The sequence below is a fragment of the Gymnodraco acuticeps genome, unplaced genomic scaffold, assembly GCF_902827175.1.
Source record: "Gymnodraco acuticeps unplaced genomic scaffold, fGymAcu1.1, whole genome shotgun sequence".
Classification (NCBI taxonomy): domain Eukaryota; kingdom Metazoa; phylum Chordata; class Actinopteri; order Perciformes; family Bathydraconidae; genus Gymnodraco; species Gymnodraco acuticeps.
Window position 1 is genome coordinate 235,530 of NW_022990614.1, and position 25,287 is coordinate 260,816.

At 40.3% G+C, this 25,287-nt stretch overlaps 7 protein-coding genes across 7 annotated transcripts; all 7 read left to right on the plus strand.

Annotated features, from left to right (window-relative positions):
* Nucleotides 1-144: 144 nt before the first annotated feature.
* Nucleotides 145-12,943, plus strand: LOC117554570 (histone H2B 1.2-like). Its single transcript, XM_034228998.1, has 2 exons — nt 145-588; nt 12,725-12,943. The coding sequence occupies exon 1, from the start codon at nt 177-179 to the stop codon at nt 555-557; it is 381 nt and encodes a 126-aa protein (XP_034084889.1). The 5' UTR covers nt 145-176; the 3' UTR covers nt 558-588; nt 12,725-12,943.
* On the plus strand, nt 4,108-18,062 carry LOC117554590 (histone H2A, sperm-like). Its single transcript, XM_034229040.1, has 3 exons — nt 4,108-4,199; nt 4,574-4,984; nt 17,817-18,062. Exons 1-2 carry the CDS (start codon nt 4,108-4,110, stop codon nt 4,950-4,952), a joined length of 471 nt encoding a protein of 156 aa, XP_034084931.1. The 3' UTR covers nt 4,953-4,984; nt 17,817-18,062.
* On the plus strand, nt 7,691-10,615 carry LOC117554560 (piggyBac transposable element-derived protein 4-like). The gene is made up of 2 exons (XM_034228988.1): nt 7,691-8,956; nt 9,421-10,615. The coding sequence occupies exons 1-2, from the start codon at nt 8,799-8,801 to the stop codon at nt 10,586-10,588; spliced, it is 1,326 nt and encodes a 441-aa protein (XP_034084879.1). The 5' UTR covers nt 7,691-8,798; the 3' UTR covers nt 10,589-10,615.
* LOC117554591 (histone H1-like) lies at nt 7,730-8,194 on the plus strand. The gene is made up of 2 exons (XM_034229041.1): nt 7,730-7,837; nt 7,886-8,194. Exons 1-2 carry the CDS (start codon nt 7,730-7,732, stop codon nt 8,192-8,194), a joined length of 417 nt encoding a protein of 138 aa, XP_034084932.1.
* On the plus strand, nt 11,140-24,833 carry LOC117554592. Its single transcript, XM_034229042.1, has 6 exons — nt 11,140-11,515; nt 12,260-12,689; nt 13,555-13,559; nt 13,850-14,265; nt 17,392-17,780; nt 24,298-24,833. Exons 1-6 carry the CDS (start codon nt 11,209-11,211, stop codon nt 24,644-24,646), a joined length of 1,896 nt encoding a protein of 631 aa, XP_034084933.1. The 5' UTR covers nt 11,140-11,208; the 3' UTR covers nt 24,647-24,833.
* On the plus strand, nt 11,568-12,745 carry LOC117554571 (histone H2B 1.2-like). The gene has a single exon (XM_034228999.1). The coding sequence runs from the start codon at nt 12,313-12,315 to the stop codon at nt 12,691-12,693; it is 381 nt and encodes a 126-aa protein (XP_034084890.1). The 5' UTR covers nt 11,568-12,312; the 3' UTR covers nt 12,694-12,745.
* LOC117554566 (histone H2A) lies at nt 17,370-17,836 on the plus strand. Its single transcript, XM_034228993.1, has one exon. It carries the CDS (start codon nt 17,401-17,403, stop codon nt 17,782-17,784), a length of 384 nt encoding a protein of 127 aa, XP_034084884.1. The 5' UTR covers nt 17,370-17,400; the 3' UTR covers nt 17,785-17,836.
* Nucleotides 24,834-25,287: the final 454 nt, after the last annotated feature.

The window sequence follows — 25,287 nt, forward strand, 5'->3', positions numbered from 1 at the left end:
ACATGTCATCCAATCTGTTTTGATTCTAAAACTAGTTAAGCGCATGCTCCGTCCTGCTCAGAAGACAACCAATCCCGTGCGAGCAACAGCACAGTCATATTTGCATCTGGTGAATATAAAAAGACCGCGCTGTGACACAGAAGTCATTCTACGCTGTCGCACCTCACTCTCTCATCATGCCTGCTGACGCACCCCCTGTCAAGGCGGCCAAGAAGGGCTCCAAGAAAGCCGTCGCTAAGACCGCCACCAAGACTGGAAAGAAGAGGAGAAAGTCCAGGAAGGAGAGCTACGCCATTTACGTCTACAAGGTGATGAAGCAGGTCCACCCGGACACCGGCATCTCCTCCAAGGCCATGGGCATCATGAACTGCTTCGTGAGCGACATCTTTGAGCGCATCGCCGGTGAGGCCTCTCGTCTGGCTCACTACAACAAGCGCTCCACCATCACCTCCAGGGAGATCCAGACCGCTGTCCGCCTGCTGCTCCCCGGAGAGCTGGCTAAACACGCCGTGTCTGAGGGCACCAAGGCCGTGACCAAGTACACCAGCTCCAAGTAAACTCTGCTGCTGACATACCAACAACACAAAGGCTCTTTTAAGAGCCACCCACTACATCTATAGACGTGTTCCTCTGTTTTGAATAAGTGTCATGCACGATGCATGACTCAAATAGATGATATGTAAATCACTTTATATTATTTTGTGTGAGCTTATATCTCTACAGCGCTTTGTTCTGAAGGTGTTAAAGTGGTATATAAATAAAGTTGGATTGGACTTGACATGACCAGCTCCAAGTAAACTCTGCTGCTACAAACCAACGGTTCTTTTAAGAGCCACCCACTTCATCTACTGCTGCTTTCTTCTTACAAAGTGTCTAATATACCTCAACATGATTTCCATGTTAATACAACTAAAATAATACTTTGCGACATTAAACTGCCATGCTCACTTGGATCATCTTCCTGTGATCTGGCTTTTACTATTTACATTTTACTTTCTGAGCAGTTTTTTTTACTGTTTTGTTTGTATTATACATTATATGTGTTAAGTGCTGCAAATATAATGTATGTACAGTGTGTGTGTGTCTATATACACGAATGAGAATAGGTTTTATTACCAAGTAGCTTGACACATACAAGGAATTTGCTTTGGTATATTTGGTGCATACAAAGACAGAATGAATAATACCTAGCAAAACTATTAAAATCTAAATATGAAATAAGAGATGTCCTCAAAATATAAAGATAAGATAAAAAAAATTGACATTACACAAATAACAACCTACACAAATAAGTTACAATTGATGATCATATTCTCCCCGTTAAATGTTTAGCCCAAACAGCTGCATGTATTTAGGTGGGTGTGTAATTTGAGTTATAATACCAAATATATTATTTAATAAGTTAATTACACACTGTAAATAATCATTAAGTATGACACCTTTTTGAATGTCTTAATGTTCTCTACATATTGAGACTTTCGCTTCTTAAATTACAGGAGTTTATGTTCATCTTTGAACGGGTGAAAACAATTTCAGAAAATTCAGTCTCATTCTGAAAAGAATTCAGGCGGCAGACCGACCTGTTTTCTGATTGGACGATCACAGTTACGGATCAATCTGACCAATGAGCGTTTAGCTGCGCTCCTATATAAACTGGTGAGAACGGTGACCGACCTACTTTCTTCTAAACGGCAAAGAATAATCACATAGAAAATGTCTGGTCGCGGAAAAGGTGCAGGTTAACGTCGAAGCTAGTGAGAATGACTCGAAAATGATTGGAAGAGGAAAGGAAGGAGGTGAAAAAGGGTGAAAAAAATATATAAGAAATGTCTCTTCCTGGAAGCGTGCCATCTTTTGCTTCAAAATTTGGACAGTTTTGGGTTCGCCTGAACTTCACAGGCTCAGGAGAACCCCCAAGTCGTGAATATATTGGAGAATCATTATTATTTGATACCTGCTGGATCAATACAAATGATGTGTATTCCTTCATTGCACTGCCAAACAGAAAGGAGTTTGAACTTTGCTTTTTGCTAGAAGCTCCTCTGAGATGTTTCCTTGATGTCCTCGCAACTAAAACCTCAGATCCCAAGTGGAAAGACTGGACTTTCGAATCTTCCATTCAAATGGATATCTCAAACATCATTGTTAAATTCTGGACTGGCCGTATTCCAGACCATGATGTTGAGACCTATTTGAAGAGATATGGAGATATAATCAGCAAATACAAACCAATAGATACATTTGGGATATGGTATGGAGTGAGAAAATACAAAATGAGGATGAACAGAAACAGGGATGGTGAGATCCATAAACTCCCGAATTCGATATCTCTTGGCCCCTATAATGGGAGAATAATTTATCCAGGGCAATCCGTCACCTGTTTCATCTGCAACTCAGCTGACCATCAGGTCAGAAAATGCACCACAGTGAAATGTTGGAGATGCAATGAACTGGGCCACAAGGCTAAAGATTGCAATTCAGACAGTCTCTGCAACCTGTGTGGAGAGATCGGGCACACCTTCTTCAACTGCCCATCTTCTTATGTAAACAAGGCAAAAATCCAGCAGCAGCCTGGTCCTCCTCCAGTCACCCAGCAGCAGCAGCCCCGTCCTGCAGCCAAGCAGAAACCTGGTCCTGTACTCCCTCCAGTCACCCAGCAGCAGCAGCCCTGTCCTGCAGCCCAGCAGCAGCCTGGTCCTCGTCCTTCAGCCCAGCAGCAGCCTGGTCCTGATCCTTCAGCCCAGCAGCGGCCTGGTCCTGGTTCTTCAGCCCAGCAGCAGCCTGGTCCTGGTCCTCACCCAGCAGCCCAGCAGCAGCCTGATCGTCGTCCTGGTCCTCACCCAGCAGCGGCCTGGTCCTAGTTCTTCAGCCCAGCAGCAGCCTGGTCCTGGTCCTGGTCCTCACCTAGCAGCCCAGCAGCAGCCTGATCGTCGTCCTGGTCCTCACCCAGCAGCCCAGCAGCCCAGCAGCCCAGCAGCAGCCTGGTCGTCGTCCTGCCAGCAAGGATCTCCCTCTCCCTGGAGATCAACAGCCTTCAGCTCCTGAAGGCGATTCTCCATCCCAGTCAGGTGAGGGTAGATTAACTATTGATAGTGATGTAGAGAGCGAGTACAGCTCTGAGAGTGAGATTGAAGATAGTAAATATTATGAGTGTGAGCGAAAGCCCAGGATCTGACTCTAGCCCTGACAGCCTTACAGCTGGTCAGCGAGTCACCATGCCCCTCTACTCGCCCCCTGAGAGCAACTCGGGGTCTTTTTCACCAACTCCGGAATTTCCAGAACCCCCGAGTGAGGCTCAGGGGGAAGCCCCGTCTGAGGTCTCAAAAAAGAGACCTGCAAGTAGAAACTTGAACCAAAATGAAAAACGGGCAAATGTAGATGCACCATAGTGATTCATTTTATAAACCAATATGAGCTTCTTTAATGTCGCTACCTGGAATGTATGTGGTGTTCAGTCTAAGGACTTTCGAGAGAGGAAAATTAAATATTTATTAGACACTAATTATGACTTCCTCTTTACGCAGGAACTTAGACTGAATACCACCAGTGATGTTGATGATGTGTGTAAACGGTGGCATAAAGGCAAAAGTATTATATCCATCGGAGAGAGTAGAGCTGACGGAGTTGGCATTTTCTTTAAAGAAAAAGACATCACTATTATTAGAAGAAGGGACATAATCCCAGGAAGGCTGCTTATGGTGGATTGCTTTTATAAAAATGAAAAATATCGACTTATTAATATTTATACTGCCCCTGATGCAACAAATAAGTTACAATTATTTAGAAAACTTAGAGAGTTATTAACAGTGGGTTATAAAATTATATTAGGTGGTGATTTTAATACAATAACAGAAGACATAGATAAGTGTAGTACAGCTGTTTTTAAACTGAGGGCGGAAGGAAAGCTGTTGAGAGAAATCTGCAGCGATGCAGGCCTAACCGATGTCTGTCGCTCTTTGAATCCCGCTGGAATGGATTTCACGAGATATGACAAAACAACTAAAACCCATATAGACAGGATTTATGTATCGAAACACTTCTCTGTAACCAACTACAAAACAATCTTTAATAACTTTTCGGTGCTATGTGAAAACTAGAACATGCCCCATGATTAACTGTGAGGAGGACGAGACTATACAGCACCTCCTCATGGACTGCTACAGAGCTCAGGAGGTGTGGTCGCTCCTACGGGGCATCGGGTTAGACTTCAATGTAAATCATATCTCAATCATGTATTGTATTCTGGATGAAGGGATGGACAATAAACACAGGGACCTTTTTCAGCTGGTAATTTGTATCACATGTATGAAGATCTGGAAAACAAGGTGCAAGATGATACTAAATCAGACGATCATAAACAGTGGCACCATCGTGAAACAAATACTTAATGAACTAAGGAGAAAAAATCCCAGACTCAGCCATGGGGCGTTTTGAGTCTGTGACCGAGCTGAGTCTCATTGGAATATAAACGTGCTCTCTTTATGTTATTTATATATTTATTCATTATGTCTTATGTGTATTATTAATGTAACTTGTGTATATCATGTACTGCCAGAATAATTATAAAATAAAGTTTTAAAAGAAAAAAAAAAGGAAAGGTCAGGGCGAAGGCCAAGACTCGCTCATCCCGTGCGGGGCTCCAGTTCCCTGTCGGCCGTGTCCACAGGCATCTGAGGAAGGGTAACTACGCCCATCGTGTCGGTGCCGGAGCCCCGGTGTACCTGGCCGCTGTGCTGGAGTACCTGACCGCTGAGATCCTGGAGCTGGCTGGAAACGCCGCCCGGGACAACAAGAAGAGTCGTATCATCCCCCGCCACCTGCAGCTCGCCGTCCGCAACGACGAGGAGCTGAACAAGCTGCTGGGAGGAGTGACCATCGCTCAGGGAGGCGTGCTGCCCAACATTCAGGCTGTGCTGCTGCCCAAGAAGACCGAGAAGGCTGCCAAGAAGTGAACACCCTGATCCCGCTTCAACAAACAACAAAGGCTCTTTTAAGAGCCACTCACTTCCAACTAAAGACATGTCTTGCCCTATATGTATTGATGTGCACAACATGTCATGTTACACCAAGTCACCCAACTAAAACACCCACATTATAGAGCAATATACAATTGAAACATAACCCTAAATTACTATTAATGATATCATCTATTGCAGGTTGTAGCCTCTCTAAAATAAAGCCTTATTTCAACTAAAGCAAACTACTTTCACAATTTCCTTCGTACATCCAGCAGGTTAATCACCACATTCTCAAATGAATAGCGGTGTGGTTTCTACATCTGTCAGTCCACATAAATAAAGCCACAACGTTTGTTGGACCCATCATTAGTGTTTAACTCAGTTCACACTATATCAGTATTACTTATTGGCAGGTGTCTGCAGTTCACCGATCAATAGCGTACCGTAGCATTTAAGCACTCGATGGTATCTTTATCCCACACGCACATTGAAATGAATAACAGGTTATATTTAGTTCCAGCCTTTATCCACCAGATGTCAATGTTCACCAACTAATGTTTGGAGCAGAACGAGAATAGTGGCTCTATTGTAGTGGAATAAATATTAACACACGTGTCTTTCTAACAGTTCTTTATTTATGTTGTATTAGCATTTTAAGAAACGAGGTACATCTAGTACATATATTAATGAAGTTAATATCTTTTAGCCAATTAACAGTTATTTAATGTGACCATTGTTTATACCGTTGGGAGTTAGTTTAGTAGCTCTAAAACATATATGGCACAAGCTATTATACAGCACTATTTCAAGATTAGATAAGCATGTAAATATTAACATCTTGAAGAATATTGTTTAAACTAAACTGTATTTTATGGACAAAAATGTTTCTCAACTTTATTTAAAACTCAAACACTAAGTACAAGAGCCAAAATTAGAAACAGTGGCAGAATAGTATAGTTATATAACAGTAATTATAATAATTGTATTTACATTCAATAAAAACAAAAATATTTAGGATTAAAAACTCAACTTAATAAAATATACAATACATAATTCTTCATGTTTGAATTATATTCTTTAAATACTGTTTATAGCTCTACTATTTTCTGCTTGACTACATTATTGTTATAGAGATACATTTCCGTGATCCATTATTCGTTAACTTAATTTGAATATAAAATTAACCCAAAATACATTTATTATTTATAATCATATGCACAGTAGCTACAGTGTAGACGTGGCAATGCAAATCTTAAGTCCCAGGCTCCTCCAACAATGCAACATAGTTATATAGGACAAAAGACAATAAAACTGATTTAAAAAAAAAAAAATGCAATTAAAATAGTGCAAAAAGAAACAGTAGAATAAAATAGTGCATTTTATGTTAAATGAAAGAGTCTATATAGATGTAAATAGAATAAGATGGACAAAAACAGAATGTAAAAAGAAATATTGTTTATTGTAGTGATATTTATTTGGACTCAGGCTTTAAGCCTGGAAGAGGCTTTCTGTTTCAAGACTCGAATCACACAATTACGGGTGTGTTCAAGTTGGTGCGTCACAAGATTCATGTAAGAAGTATTTAAAGGCAAAAAACTAAAACATACATAGATTAAGTTATTTTAAAAGGTTTTCAGGTTATGCGTCGACTAAATACAGAAAAGTATACATCTTCTTTTACTGCAATTTATGTTATTTCTAATGTTATTTGGTTAACATTTCTGAATAAAAACAATGTATTGTGGTGAAACTGCTGGTCATTCATCGTGACCTTAAGAATACATGTGATAAACAGTCAGAAGATAATGCTTTATTTTAAGAGTATGCAGAACACAAATACATGAGAGAAAGAAACAAGCACCTTTAACCGGTGTTAAATAATAAATAAAGTTAAAATCCTAGTCAGACATGTGTGGAGCCAAAACACCTAAGAAGCCTATTTAAAGTTTCTAATCTTCTGAGTCTAAAGTTTATTAAAGGTGTTTTTTGGAGCACATTTAGTGATTTTTTTGTAATAGTCTTTAATGAGTGTAACAAATAACTCTAAAGTAATCAAGTTTCTCAAAAACAGCCCCCGATTTAAATGTTCCAACTGTTTGTGTGTTTTTTGTAAATGTAAACGGCAGGTTACTTAGTTTTCTGAAGAAGAAAAGATAGGCCTACATGTTATCAAAGTGTTGAATTAAGTTAAATTATCCTAAATTAGTGAAGTGTAAAAGAAAACATACATACGCTCTATCAGAACCGGAGTACAATCCCACGACTCTTTTGAGTGTGTTTGCAGAGACAAAACTAACCTCTGTTTAACATTAACATATTTATATTAGTAAACTATTTTTAGGTTAGGTCTTTAACTAAACATCTTATTTTTATTCCAGACTAGTTTAAGTCGAATTTCAAAGTATTTTAAAGCATTTAAGAGGGAAATTAGAGAGGAAAGTCACATATGTATGACTCACACGGCAGCATTTGAGGGAGGTCGAAAGGCTTCCCATTAAAATCATAACACAATATTGAGGTTAATTTCACTTTTACATGAAGAGAAACTCCTTTGCTATCGTTTAGGGTGAATTTTACAATATATTGTTTCTTCCAGGTGTGATTTTATTACATGTGTTCGTGAAGAGAAAACACAAAGTGGCACAGTGCTGCTCCTGTGAGACAGGCTGCGATTGAGTCTCTACGGTTCTCATGGTGTGTTTAAGTTCGGCTCTTTGCTGGGATTTCTCTCTCAGTCTCACCGAGTCCAGAGAATCCACTTTGAAAGCAACATGGCAGAATCCGCTCCCGCCGCCGCCGCACCGGTCAAGTCCCCGAGGAAGAGAGCCACCAAGCCGAAGAAGGCGGGCCCCAGCGCCGCTGACCTCGTGCTGAAAGCCGTCTCCGCCTCCAAGTAGCGTAAAGGGATTTCCTATGTCGCCCTGAAGAAAGAGCTGGCCGTTAAAGGCATCGACAACGCCAACCAGGTGAAACGCGCCGTGAAGAATTTGGTGGAGAATGGAGCCCTGGTGCAGGTCAAGGGATCCGGAGCCAGCGGCTCATTCAAGGCAGCCAAGGCCGCCGAGAAGCCCAAGAAGGTAGCGAAGAAGCCCGCAGTCAAAGCCAAGAAACCGGCAGCAGCGAAGAAACCCGCCGCCAAGAAGCCAGCAGCCAGCAGCCAAGAAGGCAGTAACACCCAAGACGGCGAAGAAGCCTGCTACTCCTGCAAAGAAAACCCCCGTGAAGAAGATCACTAAGAGGCCGAAGAAGGTGGCGGCCAAGAAGGCAGCGACCCCCAAGAAGACCTTAACCCTTAAAGACCGAGCGAGCCGCCCGCGGCTTCAAAGGGGTAGCGTTCTAAAATGCTTAATAACTTTGTAACCGCTAATCCTATCCATCTGATTTAAAAAGTGAGGTAAAGCGGCGATTCTAGGCTTTTCGCTGGTATCACTCATGGGTATCACTATGTCCTTTTCCGGGATTCAGAGGCTCCGACGTGATCGGGGCAACGTCATCACATTGTAGAGCCTTGATTCGTCAAGGAGACCCACGCGGCCCCTCCGTCTGAGCCAAACAGCAAAGGTTTTAGACTAAGTCCCACCCCCCTGTGTCCGGATAGGTTTACAATTTAAAGGTCCAGGCAAACCTCTGCCCATGCTACCATCTTCTCGACCAATCAACATAGGTTGCTGTGTATGTTTTTGGCGGCGGGAGATAAACAAAGAGAGACGAGAGAGTAATACTGAAGAAGAGTAATTTTGCCAGCGTAAGATAAATAAATACAACACGAGATATCTAGATACAGTCACACACATACACATACATACATATACACACACCGCAAGACAAATTCAAACCAACATGTCAAAACGGCGTTACACTACGGAAGAAGCCATAGCATTTATTTTGTCTGGCGGACCGCTTAGCGATGCAGCAGTGGATTCCTCAGATTCTGAAGCTGACAGCTGGCGTGATGAAGAGGAGTATGATCACGGGATTGATCCCTTCGAAGATAAAAAGTGAGTAACTTTGCTTATATCTTATTGTTTGTGTTGCATTTATCGGTTGTTATTTTTGTATAACGCAGAAAATAATTCGTCCTAAGAGTTTTTATAATGGATGGCCATTTGCAGTAATTGTGTCATAAAGTGAAGTCCTGAGCTCAAGATTCACTATCAATAGAGGCTACTATTTATTTCAGTAAAAAAAACGTCAAGCAATACCTTTCATTTATTGCCTCATTCCGCTTGCCCTCTTTGGTTGTTTGTTATGAGGTCTAATGTTATTATATTCATTGCATTACAATTCAGTTACTGATTCCATCAACTAGTAATGTTAGCAGAGGGATAAAGTGTGAATCAAATCAAAAGTTGAGACTGTGTTTAGAAAATAGATAGGATGACACTGGAGAAATAAAAGCAATAAAGGAAATAAAATAAATTCAGACATTTATATCTGTATATTTTCCTCCCTTTTATTTTAGTCCAGAGGATGAGAGAGAGGATGCACAAGCCACTGTCCCCATCAGTAGGCCTCCTTCAAACCGAGAGGGAAAAGAATGTGGCCAGGAGGGTGCAGCATCCAGAAAAAAGGCCAAACCAATGCCAGCCCCCCTGACAGTGAAAGGGAGAGGAAGAGGGAAAGGGAAAAAAACATCTCTGACCCCAGAAGAGCCAGGAGCTGTTTGGAACGGACCTGAGGTGCCAGATACTGCCCAACAACTACCACACTTTTGCCTGAAAAGAGCCCCTGGAGTCCAAGGTTTTGTTGGTGTGGAGTATACTCCTGCACAAATATTTAGACATTTTTTTAACAACCAAGCTGTAAATATCATCTGCAAGAACACAAACAAAAATGCTGAAAAGGAGCAGGCTAAGGGGAAAAAGTTTGTTTGGGAAGAGCTAAAGCCGGTAAAATTCCTCATGTATGTCGGCCTTATGATGTTCATGGCACTTCTAAAACTGCCAAAAGTAAGAGACTACTGGAGGAAGGGATCACACCTAAGTGTTCTCTTTCCTGCTTCTGTCATGACAAGAGACAGGTTCATGGCAATCAGCAGAGCTGTACACCTGAGCGACCCAGACCATGATTTGGCAAATGACCGGAAAAAGGACACCCCAGAGTACGATCCACTCCATCGCCTAAAACCACTTCAAGCCACCATAAAAGAGGCATGCAAGGCAATGTGGCAGCCTAGGAAAGAAATGTCAATTGATGAACGGATGGTGGCCACAAAAGCCAAAATTGGACTGAGGCAGTACATGAAAGCCAAGCCAACTAAGTGGGGTGTGAAGCTGTTTGTGTTAGCAGACTCCAGCAATGGGTATACCATCGATTTTTCCATCTATACTGGAAAGAGCCGCTTCATTTCAGGGCAGGGTCTCTCTTATGATGTTGTCAGCGGCCTAATGGATAATTCCTACTTGGGGAGAGGTTACCATCTTTTTGTAGACAATTTCTACACCAGCCCAAAACTTTTTACTGACCTATTTGCAAGGGGTTTTGTGGCATGTGGTACATTCCGCGACAATCGGAAAAACGTGCCTAAATCAAAATTGAATGCGCTAACCTCAAAGAGCCCCAGGGGCTCAATGCGATGGCTCAGAGAGAAGGAGCTTTTGTTTCTACTAAAGTATCTTTTAAATGTGTAAATTAAAAGCTTTAATTGACCAAACTTATAACATTTTGTGAGAGCTGAAATATGTTATAAGTTGAAGAAGTCCATGGTTATTTGTCTGTTACTTTATACTTTATATTTAACATGAACAATTTGGTACATTTCTTGATGGTCACACACCCAAACCTAAATACAGTGTTTACATTCAGGTGTTTCTATTGGACTAATTATTACTTTTATGTCAAATTGTTTTCGTGTTTTATACAAATGAATGTCTTGACTCATCAGAAACAGAATGAAAGTCTCCTATAAAGAGTATTTTTTTAAAACTTTGATCAACTTTAAATGTAATGTTAATCTCAGAAAGGCTCTTATTTAAATTATAAATGTTATTAAGCATGTGAGGGTTTTATTACATATTAACACACGTTTAATCATCAAATGCTTAGTATAAAGCCTGACTGAATTATATAAACAATATTAGAAGGAAGAGAAAATGTTTTGAAAGATAATGTGGAGGCTGCAGCGTTGGCCCCGCCCAGCCGCTTTCCCGCTCTCCGTCTTCTCTTAGGTCCGCAGCGAATATATAAATACTGCCGGTCACTCTGCTTCTACTCATTCATTCTAAACTAGCCGACATAACAATACCTGAAAATGAGTGGAAGAGGAAAAGGAGGTAAAGGACTTGGCAAAGGAGGCGCCAAGCGTCACCGCAAAGTTCTCCGTGATAACATCCAGGGCATCACCAAGCCCGCTATCCGCCGTCTGGCTCGCCGTGGCGGAGTGAAGCGTATCTCCGGTTTGATCTACGAGGAGACCCGTGGGGTGCTGAAGGTCTTCCTGGAGAATGTTATCCGTGATGCCGTCACCTACACCGAGCACGCCAAGAGGAAGACCGTGACCGCCATGGATGTGGTGTATGCCCTGAAGAGGCAGGGCCGCACTCTGTACGGCTTCGGAGGTTAAACATCTACACCCTGACATACCTGGAACAACAACGGCTCTTTTAAGAGCCACCCACATTACTCAAAAAGAGACATTCCTTTTGATGAACTTTATATCGAACCTAAATTCCATCCGAAATTCTTGCTAGGATACTGGATATTAAAAATGTAGACCATTTCACAATGTTGTTTATCCGACATCCAATGATATGTTCGTAGAGGATAAAGTCTACACAACCATGACTGCTCCAAAAACTTCTACTTCCAGCTGTGTGGGGTTTCTTAAACTTTTGAAATATGTTTTAATGGTGAAATACACCGGGATATTAAGGACTAACTCGCTTATAATGAATACATTTGTATTTATTGTAGGATCTTAAAATCATACATATTGGGATTCATGTGGATTAATACGTGTGGACTAGAGGGTGACAAGCATCACTTTCACCTCACGTTTTTATTTAAATTCTAACTGTCATGAAAAATATGTGTTTCTCTGTTGTCCACGTTATACATAGTTAAACACATATGAAAGAGTTAGAAGGACATTGATCCCAACCGATTTGTTGATTTATTCATGTACACCACATTATAAAACCCCAATAATACAAATACATAATCAATGGGGTGTTCATTTTACATGTCATCCAATCTGTTTTGATTCTAATATTCGTTAAGCGCATGCGCCGTCCTGCTCAGAAGACAACCAATCCCGTGCGAGCAACAGCACAGTAATATTTGCATCTGGTGAATATAAATAGACCGCTCTGTGTCAAAGAAGTATTTCGACTCTGTCGCACCTCTCTCTCTCATCATGCCTGCTGACGCACCCCCGGTCAAAGCAGCCAAGAAGGGCTCCAAGAAAGCCGTCGCTAAGACCGCCACCAAGACTGGAAAGAAGAGGAGAAAGTCCAGGAAGGAGAGCTACGCCATCTACGTCTACAAGGTGATGAAGCAGGTCCACCCGGACACCGGCATCTCCTCCAAGGCCATGGGCATCATGAACTGCTTCGTGAGCGACATCTTTGAGCGCATCGCCGGGGAGGCCTCTCGTCTGGCTCACTACAACAAGCGCCGCACCATCACCTCCAGGGAGATCCAGACCGCTGTCCGCCTGCTGCTCCCCGGAGAGCTGGCTAAACACGCCGTGTCTGAGGGCACCAAGGCCGTGACCAAGTACACCAGCTCCAAGTAAACTCTGCTGCTGACATACCAACAACACAAAGGCTCTTTTAAGAGCCACCCAACCCATCCAAAGAGCTCATCCTGTTATACTCTATAACTACTCTACAGAACTCTAAATATTTAAATGTTATTTATGCAAAATGCTTTGTAAAGCAAGATAAACCATGATTGAATATTGTCATTCTTCACTATACGTGTTTATACCACCTCACTAGTGTTTGTTTTTCCAAAATGAAAATAAATACATTTCACAATATGAAGGAAATATGGTGGTTATTTTACTGCAATCCTGAGAGAAAATGCTAAGTGGTAATCTGTATCTTAGCAAATCTTTAGAGGAGACAAATGAACACATTTATTATTAAATGTTGTCCCTCTGCCACCACAAACTCTAATGTGCTGTAACAACAATCCACATGGTGTTTCTTCTGACACTTAAAGCCTCCCTTGAATGATTGATACCGGTAATACAAAGTGATGGGGTTTAATAAGAGAAGAGAATCATTTCACCAATCAGTAATGTCAAAAACACAAACGAAAAATGCTTTGCAAATGCTTGTGAAATACATAATACATATACACAACATTCATATGGGCACATACATTTCATATGGATAAGTAGGCTATATACCTACATCTTTCACACTAATAAACTCAAATACTTTTATAAGGTGATCTCATTTTACTGCAGAAGATCATGATTCATTTGACGTCTTACACTCACACTAAAAGCTGGTGCCATTTAAAGACTGTTTCTGCTCACTACATTATTAATGAATTCATTCCTTTGGGTTGTAACTGATGTTAATTCTCATATTTAACTTTTGGGCAAATGTTTAGTGTTGTTGACTAAATTATTCCTTTATTTCAGGGCGAGTTTTTCACTACAAATTAAATCATAGTTATACATTAGAAAATGACAGGGTTAGGGTTATATTATATTTAAATCATATTTATTTCCCCCTAAACTAAACAAAAGTTCATTTTGAGGAACCCCAGGATCATCCCCTGTGGAGGAGTGGATTACATTGTCCAATAGTAAAGCAGCTGCTCAGCGCACGTGTCTCCCGGCATGCACCAATCAGCGCTGCCCTGCTCCGGCAGCTCCTTTATAAAGGCGCTGCTCACAGAAACACAGCACTTCTTCTCTCACTGTGAACACTGAGAAACCATAATGGCCAGAACCAAGCAGACAGCTCGTAAGTCCACCGGAGGAAAGGCTCCCAGGAAGCAGCTGGCCACCAAGGCTGCTCGTAAGAGCGCCCCGGCCACCGGCGGAGTGAAGAAACCTCACCGTTACAGGCCCGGTACCGTGGCTCTGAGGGAGATCCGCCGCTACCAGAAGTCCACCGAGCTGCTGATCCGCAAGCTGCCCTTCCAGCGCCTGGTGAGGGAGATCGCTCAGGACTTCAAGACCGACCTGCGCTTCCAGAGCTCCGCCGTCATGGCTCTGCAGGAGTCCAGCGAGGCCTACCTGGTCGGCCTGTTCGAGGACACCAACCTGTGCGCCATCCACGCCAAGAGGGTCACCATCATGCCCAAAGACATCCAGCTGGCCCGTCGTATCCGCGGGGAGAGAGCTTAAACTGACCTGAGACCAGAACACCCAAACACAACGGCTCTTTTAAGAGCCACTCACACTTTCAAAGAGTTACAATCCTACTCATTATTATGATACTGGTTCATATTATTTTTGGTTAGCTGTACCGTGATGAATGAAACAAGAAAGGTTGTTGTTTACTAAAGTTACAAAGACATTAAAATGTGAGCAATAGATCAGTGTAAACACAACGTATGTCAATTATGGATCATCCAAACTATTTATTTAAAATATTTATTAAAGTTCTAAAACCCAAGAGCCACAAGGGATACGTATATTCCTTAATAACTTTGGGGGAAGGTTGTTTTAAGTACTAAAAGCTATCATAACTTGTTCACTTTAAACACTATGAACAGGTGAGTAATAATAATGGATGTATTTTGTAAGCGCTCTTACAGGTGCTCAAAGTCGCTTTACAGAGATGGTGAAAAGAACAAATATATATGGTTGAAGTCAAATTTTAAAAGCAAGCAATAACAACAGCCACACATTAAAAACCAGATTGAAGAAGTGAAGTTCTTTGAAGGTGGTGAAGTCAGTATTGAGTTTTTTATTCTGTCAGTAAATTATCCAAATGAAATGTATTTCATCATTTTAGTCAACCTGAGGACCACAGATGGAAATGAGCTATTGGCTATAATCTGACATATTGCATCTCTTCTCTTTGCTGAGATTAATGTATTTGTATGCATGGTCCTTCTATAAATAAATACATACATAAATAACCCTAAACAAATTCATTGTACCTTTTAATAATGACCTTACATGGTCGCCAACGTTAGCTTCAATTCAGAAAATCAAATCTGTTATGAGAAAAAACAAATAATTGTTTATAGATAGGAACTTGCCATCCTACTGAAAAACAGTCGGATAGAGATTTAACGGCATAGTTTAGTCCTACGTGTCATTTGATTGGTTTATCCTTATTAACACATGTTATTATTTTAAAGGTAATCAAGCCAAGAACCATTCATTTAACAATGTTACAACAGAACATTGAATATAAACTTTAACTAATGTAAAAGTATAAACGGTACTAAAATAATAAAAGGCCATAATATAGTTTGTTACTCTGCCAATAGAAAAAAAGTTAATGTGATTAAGGCAAAGTGACAAAACAGATAATATGGATTACTTGACTGTATTTTATTTAGTGAAATTGTTCTCCCACCAAGATGTTTGATGCATCAGTAAAATAAGAAAGCAAGTTTTAGATTCATTTCACAACAGAGTCAACTATTTCCTAAAGAATATGACATCAATCTCATAACGGAACAATTGATGAAGACTTCCTGATCATTACAAATGTACAAAACACATGTAAGTATTATTGGTGATTTCTATCATATTGTATTAGCTTGAAACAGAACTTTTTCACAGTTATGATAAGTTTGTATTAAACTGTGTATTTTGTTATTATTAATATAAACTTTAGACTATTTAAAATCGATTTAGTTGTTTTGTTTGTAATTTAAAAGCTATCAAAAATAGTTCAGATATGTTTTAAACCTATTGACAATACACATTTATTTGATTAAATATGGTCAAAGAAATTGAAAATGACAAACAGCTTTGGGGTACATCAGAAGACCTTTATTTGTCCCAGACAGCAAAGTTACATAATACACAATACAGCACTTCCATTTTAAAATAAAACATGATCAAAAAACAGGAACACATTCAGGGGGATATAAATATGAGGAGTACGTCCTCCCTCAGACTCATCCCTCCTCGGACAGTCCTCTGTGGCTGGAGCCGTCAGGCTGAACAGCCAGGGGCCGAACCTGGAACCAAGTAACAGTAACTGTACTGTTTGTACAAACACCTGTACACTTACATGTCAATATATCTAACAATCCGAACCCAAATATCTATTTATCACAACAGTTACTATATTATTTTATTTGTGTATCATTTTTTATCCTTGTGAATCTGTACTGTCCTGTTTTTCACTCTCACTCTGTTTCTGCTTTAAATCCTGAATATCCACAAACAGGGATGAATAAAGGTCCATCGTATCCTCCCTTATTTATGAAATAAGTGTAACATGTAGAAGGAAGTGAGGTAGATAACAAGGAAACATAGAGTTAGATACAGATTCTTGGACCAGCAAAAGATGGAATAACTAAGAAGCAGGCAGTATCAGTAATAATCTCAATGAGGAATGTATCACACAACAATGTGGAAAGAGATTTTCAAGAGGTAACAAATAAATAAAACAAGAATTAATCAGAACTAAACAGTTTCATAACATCCTGCTCTTACATGTACAAGTAGTACTAATAAGTGATATTAGATATAATGATATAACACTCGGTCTGGGACATCCTTATCCGCCTTTTCATGATAATGTAAACACTTGAAGGAACATGTTTACTGCACTGCTTTTACTTCTAGTGTATTACTTCATACAGTGTGGTATTAATATGTTTCTTCCATCTTTTATTCTGATTATCTCCATCCTTCACTGACTCATTCTTAGATTTTCGTCAGAGAACACGCACTTTATTTAATCAGTGTTTCTAAATACACATTATCTTAACAAGTAAATGAAGCTTCCTGTTCTGTTTGAACATCAATGAGCCTTTTCTCAACAAAGAATAAAGCTGCCTTTAGGTCCATTAGATCTGCTCAGATGATAGTAGTGATTTACAACTAGAACTTCAATATGATGTATTAAATGTGTGTCATTTTAATACAATAAAGTGATAACATATTGACACATAGGACTTCACTGTCAGAATTACTTTGGGTTTCATCATGTGTTGATTATTATTTCATTGTATAACTTCATCTCTTTCTCTTTACTTGCTGCTGTGAGCTGCCTGCATCAGTAGCCTGTTAGCGTCACATTGTAAAATGATGAACAATAAATACATAGGCCGAAATTGTTAACACTGTGCTCATCTGACAGAGATTATAATACATTTACTAGAATAGCTCCAGGTTTAGTGTCTTTATTTTTAGTAGCAACTGGAAGAAGACGTGAGCTTCCTTCTGATTGGACGATCTTCAATACGCTCGCTGATGGCCAATCAGAGAGCAGCTGGTGGATATAAAGAGCCGCTGTGGCGAGTAGACTGTCACACTTCTTTGTAAACCCCCCAGAAAGCAATTATGTCTGGAAGAGGGAAGACCGGAGGAAAGGCTCGAGCCAAGGCTAAGACCCGCTCCTCCCGTGCCGGGCTCCAGTTCCCCGTCGGCCGTGTCCACAGGCATCTGAGGAAGGGTAACTACGCTCATCGTGTCGGTGCCGGAGCCCCGGTGTACCTGGCCGCTGTGCTGGAGTACCTGACCGCTGAGATCCTGGAGCTGGCTGGAAACGCCGCCCGGGACAACAAGAAGACCCGTATCATCCCCCGCCACCTGCAGCTCGCCGTCCGCAACGACGAGGAGCTGAACAAGCTGCTGGGAGGAGTGACCATTGCTCAGGGAGGCGTGCTGCCCAACATCCAGGCTGTGCTGCTGCCCAAGAAGACCGAGAAGGCTGCCAAGAAGTGAACACCCTGATCCCGCTTCAACAAACAACAAAGGCTCTTTTAAGAGCCACACACTTCTATCCAGAGAGCTTTCCTTCATCTAACACTTTTACATTTATTTAATCGACGACTATAATGTCTTATTTGTAGTTTCCACTACCCTGATGTGTAATGATGTATCATGTAGTGTAACTGCTTTTTCAACACTTATTTCTAACCTGAGAAAATCTGGACCATGCATTTCCACGATGCCAAAGCCCCCTGATGGTCAAAACTACAATAAATACATAGTACAGATAATCATTTTCAGCCTGTTTAATATTCAGGTTTACTCAATAACAGCTTTCTTCAGTGTGGCTTTATTAGAAATATTAAATAAAAGGGACAACTCATACATAAATGCCAATATTATTAAATAAGTACTGTGGTATCTGCTGCATGTGCATCAAGCATTAATAGCTCAGTGATCAGACACTCCATTAATGTGTGCATAGATAGTTTCATGCAGTTCATGGTGTACAGTGTTTTATTAGTAAGCAGTGGTATAACAAGTCTACATCCAGTTGTAAGAAAATAGCAGTAATGTTTCCTCAGAGTAACACTTTGAACATCTCTTTCCATGTAGTCCACTTCATCTTCTACACACAGTGGTATAGGGCAGTTTATGGTGGAAAACAGCAGGGACAAAGTGAAACTGAAAAATGAATTAACACGGGAGAATCGAGTCAGTTTTACAAACAGATATAATTATATTTGTCAGAAAGTATTTGCTGTACAGCTCTTCCTCGTAAACAGTGTATTTCTTACGGGTAAAAGCTGTGCTTCCTAAGGTAGGAGTGATATCTAATGTCTTATCTAATTATGTATCACTGGTTGGTCCAAGTTCCCATCGGCGAAAACACGTGGGTTTGCTGTCCTGGCTCCAAGATGGTGGAATGAGCTCCCCATTGACATCAGGACGGCAGATAGCTTGCACATCTTCCGGCGCAAACTGAAAACTCATCTCTTTCAACTCCACTTCGAGCGTTAGAACTATTAACGAAGCACTTTTATACTAATAAAGGACTGGCTTACCTAAAGCCAGTTGAGTAGCACTTGAAATGTTTAGCTCTATGAAACCTGATGTACTTATATGATTCTGTTTTCTTCAAGGTTGTGTCTTCCTGGTCGAATGTACTTATTGTAAGTTGCTTTGGATAAAAGCGTCAGCTAAATGCAATGTAATGTAATGTAATGTCTTGGTTGGTTTCCCTAGCTACATTTACCATTTTCTGTAATATATTTATTTATAACGTGATCTTCAAGACGAAAGATTGAATACTTTCCGCCTGATTCTTATACATCATTTTTCAGAGTGTGTTAACAAAGTTTGCAATGATTGAGATTCCTAAGGTGTTCTTAAAGAATACGGATACTTTAATACAACTTCCTTACAAATATCAGTGAAACTTGCACTTTACAAATGCCACAGAGTCATCAGTTCGTATCAATCAACCAATGAAATGCCTTTCTGATGAGGGTCTTCTGCTTGTTGCTGGGCAGGTTTTGTACAGTGGCTTCTTTTAAACATCCTGTTAACGACTCTCTCCATAATAAAGATTATCTTCATGGACTTAATGACTCAACATTGTTGCAGGAGACGGAACTGAAGCAGGCATTTTCTGTACCAGATAGTTCAGGATGATTCAGAAGTTGAGCTCTCAGATGATGAGATCGATGAGGATTTCACACCTGGGATAGAAGAGGGTCAAGAAGAAGGGGAAAATATGCAGGAGGCTCCATGAGCGCACAGATTCTCTCCAACAGCGTTACGGTGCTCACAACAACAACAACAACAATGGCGGACTGCATCGGGTCGATGATCGTGTTGCTTTTAATCATACGAAGCCAGATCAAATTAAATAACGACTTCTCCAACCTTATACTTTTCTCCAGAGTGCCGTGGTTCATTGTTTATTAATGTGTTTTAGCGGCATTTACATACCACTGCAGTGCTGCTCTTCCACCGGATTGTATTCTCCCGTTAGCTCCGGGCGAGCTCACACGGCAGCGGACGCTGTAAAGTATTCACTGTATGACTGTCACACAAGCAGGGGATACATATCCCCAATTCCCCATAAGTGAATGTGTTGCAGTCTGAATTGACGCTGTTTGGCATCACAACGCTGTTATTAAAGTTTCTCTGGTATAAAATGGGTGATGTTAGCATAGCAACCGAAGCTAAACTGACTACTTGTTGTTGCTATCCTATTGTGGCATAAGCCGTTTTCTACAGGCACATTTTACCGGCATATTTTTCATTATGATTCTACTTGTGATAGTCGGACTTGACAACCTGTGCAGCCCATGTATTGATTCCTACGGTGGACCTGAAGTGCGAGACACCACAGCATTTCAGAAAACGCCACAGCATTTCACATTGGACGGAAAGGGTATTCCTTTAGGGAGAACACTTGTTTGTGATTGGTCAGAGCCAGCCAGAGAAGCATTGCTGTGATTGGTTGTTTTTGCTGCCAGTCAACAAATGACGCTTCGTGATTGGACAGCGCAACATGTCCCAACACATCAGTCGTTAGCTGTTGGCACTCAGAGCTCACAGCTCCTCATATCTGTTCAGAAATGCGGCTTTCACACCAGCGCTCTTCCCTTTCTAGCTCCGAGCTAGAGCTTTTCTGTGCAGCCCATGTATTGATTCCATCCGATAGCTGCTACAATACAAAACAAAACGTCTGCCTCTCTCCACAATGATCAATAGTGAACGGATGGTCAAAGTAAGGTACAAATAAACAGAATCACACGAAGCCTGGTTAGTGTTGCCTGACTTTATAACGTGTTTTTATAAGCACTACTGCTTGTAGGCAGGCATGACAGTCGACCCATGTTCAGTTTCCTGCACGCCTCGACGTAAGAGAGACGTAAGCGACGCCACCTCTTAGCTCCGAAGCTCTTGCCTCTAGACCGACAATTTTTTGGAGCTGGAAGTGAACCGGATTCCCCCAGTGAGATGATAGTGAACTGTTCATGAACTTGTCATGAGAAGTTCATGGAAATTCCGTGAACCATATTCATGAACAGCTCATAAACAGCTCATAACAAAGTTGATGAACTGTTCATGAAAGTTCCATGAACATTAAATGGCACTAGGGCAGTTCATGAACTACTCATGAAACTCCTGTGCTGGAATGGTTCATGAACAATTCATGGAATATGGTTTTAGGCAGGTTCATGAACAATTCATGAAATGGAGTTTTCAGTGAGTGTAGGGATATTCAGTATTCAACCAAGAACATTTCAAGAATTGTTCATGAATTAACCATGGTTCATGAACATATCAAGAACTGTTCATAACAACTTCATGAACAGTTCATACCCAGTCACTGAATATAATTCAATGGCTGGCTATGAACTGTTCATGTACATGAACTGTTCATGAACCATTGACTGTGGGTCAATTGGCAACCATAGAAAACAACAATTATGTCAATCACAATGGAACTTTATTCAAATTAACAAACATACAAACATACATGTATACAGGTGGAGCACTACAATTAATCCTATCATTATTTGAAGCACAGTTCTTGACACTGAGCTGCACACATTTGTTTGTTACGGGTCCCAAAAGCTTGGGTACCACAGCAACAATAAATGATTTCTGTAGAAAACAGAAAAGTGCAGCAGCAATAATTATAGACAGGATCCGGTTGATCGTCTGGATTGCTTCTTATTCAAAATTCAAAGTACACAGTTACATTCAAATAGGTGTACTTTACAAACATCACATTTCTCCATTTAAGTTATCCGTCTGTCACAGTCCATTACTGTATCTCAAGGAGAAATTCAACATAGTCAATATAAACACATAACGCTATCAAATAATACTTTCTATCAATATATCTATCTTTACCAAATATAACATATTATGGAGATCACAAAAATACACTGTCAATGTTAATAAACAAAAAACAAGGCAATGTGCCTGCAAGACTTCACTCAGGTAAACAAAACATATTACCCGTGCGCAGCAGCTAACCTGCCTGCGAGCCTTTGCTCAGGTCACATTTACCCAGGCGCGGCTGAAGCCCGCGAAAATGGCATCTATTGTTGCCGACAGTTTAGTATTTTTAAAATACCGTTACTATGTCAAACATGCTCAAAACTTTCTGACACACTCTCCTAAACATCTCCAACATCATATATAATTCACACAGGTTAACATCGATCATTTTCATCATTTACTGACCTGTAGAAAACAGAAAAGTGCAGCAGCAATAATTATACACAGGATCCGGTTGATTGTCTGGATTGCTTCTGACTGGAGGGGCGGAAGTGTCCCCCCTAAGATAACCCATATGTCACCGCTCACCTGCCAAAGGTTCCACCTTGGCGCTACTTACTCGTACTGCTTCTCAAACAGTACAGATAAACCATAAAATGATATGAATGTCACCAAAATAAATACAGATAATGTTCAGTTTCAAATGCACTATTGTTTTGTTTTAAGATTAAAAGTTTTAAAAAATAAAGAAATGTTCAAATAGTAGATGAATATTCAAGAGGTCTTTAAAATCATCACACTGATCATCAAAAGTTCATAAAATGCTCATGAATATTCAAAAATATTCTGAACTTGCCACAATCATCCACAATTCATGAAATGCTCATAGTCATGAAAAGTTCATGAAATGCTCATGCAAACTTTTTGGGGTTTTAATTATAATTTTGTGATTGGCTGGATCATGAAAAGTTCATAAATTGCTCATAAAAGTCTGTCATGAGCAAAACAGGAACTTTATATGAATGAACAATGTTCATAAAAATTTCATGAACTGCTCTTTAAAATGGTTCATGAGCATTTTAAGAATTTTGGTTCATGAACATGACAAGTGAACATATAATGAGTTGTTCATGAATGTTTCATGAGTGCTCATGAACAGCTCATAAAGTCATGAACTCCATCTCGCAGGGGTCCGGAGCTAAGAGCTGGCACCACCTCGGTGTGAACAGGAAAAACCGGAGCTTTTCAGGCTCCAGCTCCGAGCCGGAGCTGAAAAAGCGCTGGTGTGAAAGGGGCAAGACTGGACAAACCACAGACTGTCTGTGTCATGGCGAATACAGTCGCTGCTTTATTTATGTCTGTATGACGTGAGTGTGGACGGAGCGGCTACAGGTGATCATGAAAATGTAGCAGAATAATGAAACTCTGAGGTCTTATTATAAAAGGCCAAACATTTACACATCAGTACAATGATAAGTCTCTTCAAATCAAATCAAGTTTTATTTATATAGCATATTTATAAACAATTTTTGGTCGAGCCAAAGTGCTGTACATCTTGAAATGTGTTTCCTTCATTTTATACCTTATTTTTTCATTGGATGTACGTGATTTTGGCATGTCCCACACACTGCTCTGCTAACTACAGTGTGTGTAATAAGTGATTAAATGATACTACATTTAAAAAAAAAAAAAAGTATATGATTTTATTGTCCACGAGTTATTTGATAAAACGAGTCATTTGTATCATGTATATTCTATTTTCATAATAATGAACATTTTGCTTGTGGCCCTGACATTGCTGTCCACCCTGCCCCATAAAACATATGGATACATGTTGCTGTTTGCATGTACTTGCAGTTAATTTATAAAAAGTGCGGGAGCTTGACCAACATCCATTTCTAACTTCATAACATATACTTAATAAAATGAATATGAAGTTCAATGGAACATCTCAGCTTTTTTAATGGCAGACGGATGCAGTGGGAACACATACATCAAGTGCCTAAAGTGTCAGATGTATCTCTGCATTTCAAAAAAGGATGGAGTACTACAAATGAGGGCTCAGTATTTGTTGCATTGAGTTGTTGTGCTCTAATGTTGTCTAAATGTACTTGTATGTTAATGTTGTTTGTATACTATGCTTCGCATAACTAACACCCAATGTCCTCTACAAAGGACACACAATAAAACAAAAATACAAATATTTTTTTTAGTTTGTGTTAGTCATTATGTTAATAACACCCTAAAGACTTGTGTGATCTAAACAAAAAAGGACATTTGAAACATTTTTCTTTCTGGGTCTCAGGAGGGTATACAAAGTCATTCAAACTAGCTGCACCTTTACCAGCTTTGAGAACACTTTCATGATCAATCATTATAAAACATATATCTATTATTCTGAAATGGACCAATCTGCACAATGACTACTTTCACTGTCGCTACTTTAAGTATATGATCTCAAAAGTATTTTTGTAATACCTTAAATCTTAATGATAATTACAGTGAGGGGTGCTGAATGATCTAATTTGAATTATAAATGTAATTAAGCATATGAGGGTTTATTAAATATTAACGGACGTTTAATAATCAAATCCATATATATAAGAATTATATAAATATTATTTAAAGAAATACCTTTTTCCCCCTGAATGTTGTGGAGGCTGCAGCGTTGGCCCCGCCTAGCAGCTTTCCCGCTCTCCGTCTTCTCTTAGGTCCGCAGTGAATATTTAAATACTGCCGGTCAAACTGCTTCTATCCATTCGTTCTGAACGACACGACCCAACAAGACTTGAAAATGAGTGGAAGAGGAAAAGGAGGAAAGGGACTCGGCAAAGGAGGTGCCAAACGTCACCGTAAAGTTCTCCGTGATAACATCCAGGGAATCACCAAGCCCGCTATCCGCCGTCTGGCTCGCCGCGGCGGAGTGAAGCGTATCTCCGGTCTGATCTACGAGGAGACCCGCGGGGTGCTGAAGGTCTTCCTGGAGAATGTGATCCGTGATGCCGTCACCTACACCGAGCACGCCAAGAGGAAGACCGTGACCGCCATGGATGTGGTGTATGCCCTCAAGAGGCAGGGCCGCACTCTGTACGGTTTCGGAGGTTAAATACTCACCATCTGACAACAAAAACAAAAAGGTCCTTTTAAGGGCCACCCATATCCTCAAATTAGAGAGCTCCATTCCCGCATGATACCGCATTAGTGAGCACTAGAAGTTGGTGCAGGCGAGAGTTTTTGTCTTCTCTGAAAAACATTTTCAGGATCAAAATGTAAATAAAACGACTTAAATAACATCCCTTGCAAATTAACATTTGGACATGAACTGTATGGAAATACTGCTACGACTGCGTTTTGTGGTCAAAACAATAACTGATATTTTTGCAAAAGGGATATAACAATCCATACTATGTTTTAAAAAGAGTAGGAATAATATCAAAGCATAACTGGAATCTGCTGACATGTAGAGCTGATTTGACTAAATTGTACTCACAGTAAATACAGGTATATCTATATATAATACAAGTTTGCAACTCACATATCATATACATATTCCTATTACCGTATAGACCAGCAGTTCCCAACCTGTGGGCCGCGGCTCCCTAGTGGTCCGCGGAGGCATTGCACATTTTTTATTTTATGTTGTTCAGGCTAAAGACACAAACATGGACATAACAATAACATATAGGACATGACATTCCCACCTCAGACAAAAACAGAAGACATGAAGATACAGTCAGTAGGATCACT

Bases quoted from the DNA above. Each gene is read 5' to 3' on its own strand.
- LOC117554590 (XM_034229040.1), top strand. From the start codon at position 4,108: ATGATTAACTGTGAGGAGGACGAGACTATACAGCACCTCCTCATGGAC. The intron at 4,200-4,573 runs GTTAGACTTCAA...TATAAAATAAAG, and splicing joins TCGCTCCTACGGGGCATCGG to TTTTAAAAGAAAAAAAAAAG.
- LOC117554592 (XM_034229042.1), top strand. From the start codon at position 11,209: ATGAGTGGAAGAGGAAAAGGAGGTAAAGGACTTGGCAAAGGAGGCGCC. The intron at 11,516-12,259 runs GTTAAACATCTA...GAATATAAATAG, and splicing joins CACTCTGTACGGCTTCGGAG to ACCGCTCTGTGTCAAAGAAG. The intron at 14,266-17,391 runs TAAACTGACCTG...TAAACCCCCCAG, and splicing joins GTATCCGCGGGGAGAGAGCT to AAAGCAATTATGTCTGGAAG.
- LOC117554571 (XM_034228999.1), top strand. From the start codon at position 12,313: ATGCCTGCTGACGCACCCCCGGTCAAAGCAGCCAAGAAGGGCTCCAAG.
- LOC117554566 (XM_034228993.1), top strand. From the start codon at position 17,401: ATGTCTGGAAGAGGGAAGACCGGAGGAAAGGCTCGAGCCAAGGCTAAG.
- LOC117554560 (XM_034228988.1), top strand. From the start codon at position 8,799: ATGTCAAAACGGCGTTACACTACGGAAGAAGCCATAGCATTTATTTTG. The intron at 8,957-9,420 runs GTGAGTAACTTT...CTTTTATTTTAG, and splicing joins GATCCCTTCGAAGATAAAAA to TCCAGAGGATGAGAGAGAGG.
- LOC117554570 (XM_034228998.1), top strand. From the start codon at position 177: ATGCCTGCTGACGCACCCCCTGTCAAGGCGGCCAAGAAGGGCTCCAAG.
- LOC117554591 (XM_034229041.1), top strand. From the start codon at position 7,730: ATGGCAGAATCCGCTCCCGCCGCCGCCGCACCGGTCAAGTCCCCGAGG. The intron at 7,838-7,885 runs GTCTCCGCCTCC...GTCGCCCTGAAG, and splicing joins CTGACCTCGTGCTGAAAGCC to AAAGAGCTGGCCGTTAAAGG.